Source organism: Mobula hypostoma, chromosome 22, assembly GCF_963921235.1.
Source record: "Mobula hypostoma chromosome 22, sMobHyp1.1, whole genome shotgun sequence".
Lineage (NCBI taxonomy): Eukaryota > Metazoa > Chordata > Chondrichthyes > Myliobatiformes > Myliobatidae > Mobula > Mobula hypostoma.
Genome location: NC_086118.1, coordinates 57,442,107 through 57,448,106, shown reverse-complemented (window position 1 = coordinate 57,448,106; position 6,000 = coordinate 57,442,107). Strand labels below are relative to the sequence as shown.

At 58.7% G+C, this 6,000-nt stretch overlaps 1 protein-coding gene across 1 annotated transcript in view; it reads left to right on the top strand.

The window, feature by feature from the left end:
- Window positions 1-2,464: 2,464 nt before the first annotated feature.
- ca10a (carbonic anhydrase Xa) overlaps window positions 2,465-6,000 on the top strand; it is a 253,379-nt gene continuing 249,843 nt past the window's right edge. Inside the window, exon 1 of the mRNA XM_063030859.1 lies at window positions 2,465-2,597. Coding sequence (XP_062886929.1) covers window positions 2,537-2,597 — 61 coding nt within the window. The 5' untranslated portion in view covers window positions 2,465-2,536. The remainder of the gene's footprint in view (window positions 2,598-6,000) is intronic.

Here is a 6,000-nt window from a genome sequence, read left to right as displayed (position 1 = left end):
AGGGGGTGAGACTCTCCTTTTGCCCATATAACAGTACAGCACAGGCCCTTCGGCCCACAATGTTGTGCTGGCCCAATAAATTGGTAATCAAATTCCTCACTTACTGTTCTTAGGGTGTGAGTTTAACGTCAGTTCAGTGAGTTCAGTGTGTGGTGGGGGTGTGAAGTCATGGCGTTGTGCGAGTGTGCGGATTGTGTGTTTGGTTGTGAGCAGTTGTGGGTGACAGCAGTGTGTGTGAGTGAGTATAGGTGTGTGTGGGAGTGGGGGTAGGCACAGCTGTGAGTGGGTGGAGTGAGAGGGAGTGTGGGATGAGGGTGGGTGTGGAGTGAGGGGGTGTGTGGAGTGAGAGGGTGTGGAGTGAGGGGAGGGGTGTGGAGTGAGGGGGGGTGTGGAATGAGAGGGTGTGTGGAGTGAGAGGGGGTGTGGAGTGAGGGGCGTGTGGAGTGAGAAGGGTGTGGAGTGAGGGGGTGTGGAGTGAGAGGGTGTGTGGAGTGAGAGGGTGTGTGGAGTGAGGGGGGTGTGGAGTGAGAGGGTGTGGAGTGACAGGGGTGTGGAGTGAGAGGGTATGGAGTGCGGGGGGGTGGAGTGAGAGGGTGTGGAGTGAGGGGAGGGGTGGAGTGAAGGGTGTGTGGAGTGAGAGGGGGTGTGTGGAGTGAGGGGGTGTGTGGAGTGAGGGGGGTGGAGTAAGGGGGGGTGGAGTGAGGGGGGTGTGGAGTGAGTGGGGGGTGGAGTGAGGGGCTGTGGAGTGAGGGGGGTGGAGTAAGGGGGGTGGAGTGAGGGGGGTGTGGAGTGAGTGGGGGGTGGAGTGAGGGGCTGTGGAGTGAGAGGAGGTGTGTGGAGTGAAGGGGTGTGTGGAGTGAGGGGTGTGTGGAGTGAGGGGGTGTGTGGAGTGAGAGGAGGTGTGTGGAGTGAGAGGAGGTGTGTGGAGTGGGGGGTGTGTGGAGTGAGAGGGGGGGTGGAGTTGGGGGGGTGGAGTGAGAGGAGGTGTGTGGAGTGGGGGGAGGGGTGGAGTGAGGGGGGTGTGGAGTGAGGGGAGGGGTGGAGTGAGAGGGGGTGTGTGGAGTGAGGGGTGTGTGGAGTGAGAGGGGGGTGGAGTGAGGGGTGTGTGGAGTGAGAGGAGGTGTGTGGAGTGAGGGGGTGTGGAGTGAGAGGGGGTGTGTGGAGTGAGGGCTGTGTGGAGTGAGGGGAGGGGTGGAGTGAGAGGGGGGTGGAGTGAGGGGTGTGTGGAGTGAGAGGAGGTGTGTGGAGTGAGGGGAGGGGTGGAGTGAGAGGGGGTGGAGTGAGGGGTGTGTGGAGTGAGAGGAGGTGTGTGGAGTGAGAGGGGGTGTGTGGAGTGAGGGGAGGGGTGGAGTGAGGGGGGTGTGGAGTGAGGGGGGTGTGGAGTGAGAGGGGGTGTGTGGAGTGAGGGGGGTGTGGAGTGAGAGGCGGTGTGTGGAGTGAGGGGTGTGTGGAGTGAGGGGAGGGGTGGAGTGAGAGGGGGGTGGAGTGAGGGGGGTGTGGAGTGAGAGGGGGTGTGTGGAGTGAGGGGTGTGTGGAGTGAGGGGAGGGGTGGAGTGAGGGGGGTGTGGAGTGAGAGGGGGGTGGAGTGAGGGGGGGTGGAGTGAGGGGGGTGTGGAGTGAGGGCAGCAGACTAGGCCTGACTGTGGTGGCCAGTGTATTGACCGGCTGCATTACAGCCTGGGACGGAAACACCAATGCCCTTGAACAGAAAAAGTAGTGAATACGGCCCGGTCCATCACAGGGTCTGCCCTCCCCACCATTGAGCACATCTGCACAGATTGTTGTCACAGAAAAGCAGCCACGATCAGGGACTCCGCCACCCAGGCCAAGCTCCCTTCCACGGGGAGGATGTGTGGGTCCTGTGGGGAAGCACACGGGTGTGGGGTCACCAGCAGCAGATGACCTGACCTTTCTCCCCCTCTCCACCCTCCTACACCCCTTCCTTCCCCACCCTCCCCAACCCCTCCTCCCTCTCCTCCTAACTCATCCCTTCCTACCCTCCCTCCCGTCCTACCCTACCTCTCCTCCCTCTTCCACCCCTCGTCCCCTGTTACCCCCTCGCCCTCCCCCCTCCTCTCATACCTCGCCCTCCCTCCCCTCCTCCGGCTTCCCCCTCCCCTCCCCTTCTCTCCTCCTCCCCCCTCCCTTTGCAGGAGTGGCGTGCAGCCTGGCGGCGGCGGGGCGGACCGGGTGGACGGGCGGACGGGGCGACGCCAGCCGGCGCTCTGCCAGCGGACGGGGGGGAAGGTGCGGCGCGCTGCTCCCGGGCGCCGGCAGAAGTTTGCGGGGCAGATGTTGAGCGGCGCCGGGGTGTGTCGGTCGGTGCCCCGAGCAGAGGGCGGCTCCGGTGCCCGTGGCGCCGCTGAGATGTCGCCCAGTGCGGCTGCTGGTTCCGGCTTCCGACTGAAGCAGTGAGCGCTTCTCCCGGCAACCGGCGCCCCGGCATGTCCTCGGATTAAACTGAGAACCCCTCCCTCCCTCCCGCTCTCTCTCTCGGAGACAGGACCGTATCCCAGCACCGAGCAGCCCGCCGAGCATGGAGATCGTTTGGGAATTACTCCTTATGCTTCACGCCAATCTGTTTCTCTCGGTCTCAGGTAGGAACTCGCGGGCCCCCCGACCTCGCCAGACTGCGCAAAGTTGCCCAGAGGTGATGCAGATTGTTTCGGGGGGGAGCTGAGCTCTGGACCGGGTCGCGGGGGGTGGGGGGAGAGTCAGGTCCTCCCCGTGGGGACTGGATCCGGGCAAGGGGCTAAAGGTGGAATTGTCAGCGTGCGCAGGGAGAGAGGGGTCTCCCGCTCAGCGCCCGGGTCAGAGCGGAGGGAGGGACCCGCTTTCTCCCCCACCCCACCCCCTTCTCAGTCTCTGCCCCCGCCACCCCCCCTCCCCGGTGAGGGTGACCGTGTTGCAGGGACCGCATCGCTCTCAGAACGGCTCGGGCTCAGGGAGGGAAGAGTCCTGGCGCTGTTGTACTGCACTGTGTGTGTGTGTGCGAGTGAATGGGGCAAGTGCATCTACTTGTGACCCTGAGTGTGCATAAGTGCGCTGTATGTGTTTGTAATCGGACGGTCGGTATATCTACAGGAGCCGTGTGCGCGGCTACTCAGCCGGTGTATGTATGTGCGTGTGTAAACAAGCTGTGTTTGGTGCAGAAGTACGCTGTGTGTATTTGTAACGGGGCGGTGAGTTTATTATACAAGCGGTGGGTACGGTGTGCAGTGTGTTTGTATATACAAGCTGCTAATGTGTACCGAACCTGTGTGTGTGTGTGTGTGTGGGCACACACGCACACAGCCGGTGTGTATGCTTGCGTACAAGTGGCGTGTGTGTTGTGTACAAACAGTGTGTGTTTGTCTAAACAAGAGGCGTGTGTGTGTGTGTGTGTGTGTGTGTGTGTGTGTCTGCCTGTGGGCGGAAGGTGTGCGCGACCACAGAGGCGCTGTGTGTGAGACACCTGGGGTGTGAGAAAAGCTCACGGTTCAAATCTACATCCAGTAGCATCATAAAGCATCGACCCCGATAAGTTTATTCATTAATTTCTGACGAAAGCTCGTTCACTTTCCGACTAACGCGCGTTTGAATAGTTCAAAAATATAATTTAAAGTCCTGGGAAACAATTCCAGATGGTAACGGGACCTCCGTATCAGCGGCTGTCCGCGATTTGCTCCGCGTCAGTCAGTCAGATGGTGGAACGAGGTTCTTAACGCTCCGAAATTCAGCCGCAAATCCCCCGCAATCGGCGCTTTAAATGGCTTGTAATCCGCACGCTCTGTCAGCTGCGGCGGGCGGGGATTGTCCCGGGAGGCGGAGTTTGCGGTGGCCCGGGGGCTGGCTTTGAACGGCGGAGGGGCTTCCACCTTCCCGGGACTCCTCAGCTAGGCGGGCTAAACATCTGGAAAGGCCACCACATTTGGGAGGGGCGCCACATCTGGAAGGGCCGTGAAAATCCGGCCTGGTTTGTCCCGACTTCGGGTGCCCCTGAGTGCGGCGGCGGGGGCCGGGGGTGAGGTGTCCGCTGACTGGACAGAATACAAGTTGCTTTCTTGGGATCACAGGGACATAAGGGCGGGGGTGGGGTGGGGGGAATGAGCGACTCCGCAGAGCGCGGTGTTCAGCCGGGCCGGCAGGCAGTTTCCCCCGTCAACTGGGCAGGATGCGAGGCAGCTTCAGCCGGGCCACCGAGCGGGGTGGGCCCGTCTCCCACTAGCCGATATCCCGGGACCTGGGCCGGGGAAGAAAGCACCGAACACGCCCAGAGAACCCGGCGGCAGCCTGGTCTGATCTCACAGAGTGACTTCCCCAGATCAAGTACTGACTGCCTAGCATCGGACATTCGGCCCGTCCTTGTTTGTGCCGCCCCTCATTGACAGATACATATGCCCCACTGACGGACAGAGCTGTCTGGTCTCTCCGAATATTAGTGTGAAAGTACTGGCTGGTAAATACCCCTCTCAGCCTGCTGTGCACACCAGTGTAACGCTCCACCTGACGGTAACAATTCAGCTAAGGCCCCATTAGCAGATCTTCAGACGGAAAACATTTGAGTAGCAAGTGCGGCTACCCGGTTCGGCCGGTGTCGCCGGATGCCAAAACGCTGTGTGTTCCAGCAACGCGGATAAATGTATTCAGTAACCTCTCTCACTGCGATTGACACAGTAATGTGTCCAGTGACAACCACCACCTCATATTAACACTTATGTATTCCGGCCTGATACTAATATCAAAATGCAATTCACTAACTTCTCAACGAGGGGCGTGAGTTAGTTACTGAGATTCCTTCGAACAGTAAATGTAAGACTGACAAGCACCGATACGAATATACTCCAGTAATTGCCTGTAATATATTCAGCAACTCCGGACTCTTTGTTAATACAACCGCTAGTCCGGCAACATAGCACGCCTGCTGGGCGCCGGGGTGGTCTGGTGATTAGCGCCACGCTGTTACCGTCCGGGGCATTCCGGGGTCCCGAGTTCATCTCCGGCATCGTTCCGTAATGAGTGACCATGGAATGCGTGTGTTTTCCCCAGATCCTCCGCTTTCCGCCCACAGTCCAAGGACGGACTGGCCATTGTAAATTGTCCCGTGATTGGGTGAGGGTTAAAATGGGGTTGTCGGGAGTTGCTGGGGCGGCGAGGCCGGAAAAGCCTGTGTCGCTAAATAAATAAATATTAATGGTAACGCTGTCTGAGACTAATACTTCAGTCACAGAGAAGTGCAGCACAGAAACAGGCCTTTTGGCCCATCAAGCCCGTGCCGAGCCATTTAAACTGTCTACTCACCGGGACCATTGCCTTCCATACCCCTCCCATCCATGTACCCGTCCAAACTTCTGTTAAATGCTGTACTGAACACTACCTTGTTATGCAATAATGCATTCCAGTGACTCTCCACTGGTGATATTAAAGGTGGTAATATTTTCCAGTGACCGACATTCTGATAGAAATCTATCCCAGGGCCTTGTCTGACTGTGATATAGTTCTGCATTGCAGGAACTCTCACTGGCACCGATTGGTGTGGTGTATGTAATTCACACGTGTGGAGGAACTCAGAAGGTCAGGCAGCATCTGTGGAAATGAATAAACAGCTGATGTTTCAGACTGAGGCCCTTCCTCAGGACTGGAAAGGAAGATCCCAGAATCAAAAGGTGGGGGAGGGGAAGGAGGAGAGCCGGAAGGTGAGGGGTGAAGCCAGGTGGGTGGGGAAAGTGACAGGCCAGAGAGCGTCCCTGTAGCGTCTCACAACCCAATATTGCATCCAAGTAACACCCCAGTCTGATTACAGTGTATTCTAGTAGCAATTCCCCACCCCCCCTTTCCATTTTAGTTCGCCTCACCTCCCTCTGGTCCCCTCCGCCTTCCCTTTCTCCCAAGCCCCACTCTCCTCTCCTATCAGGCCCCCTTCTCTCCGGCTGGAGAATTCAATGTTTGTACCATCAGGTTGAGGGCTACCCAGAGAGAATATGAGGCGTTGTTCCTGCACCCTGAGATTGGCTTCATCGT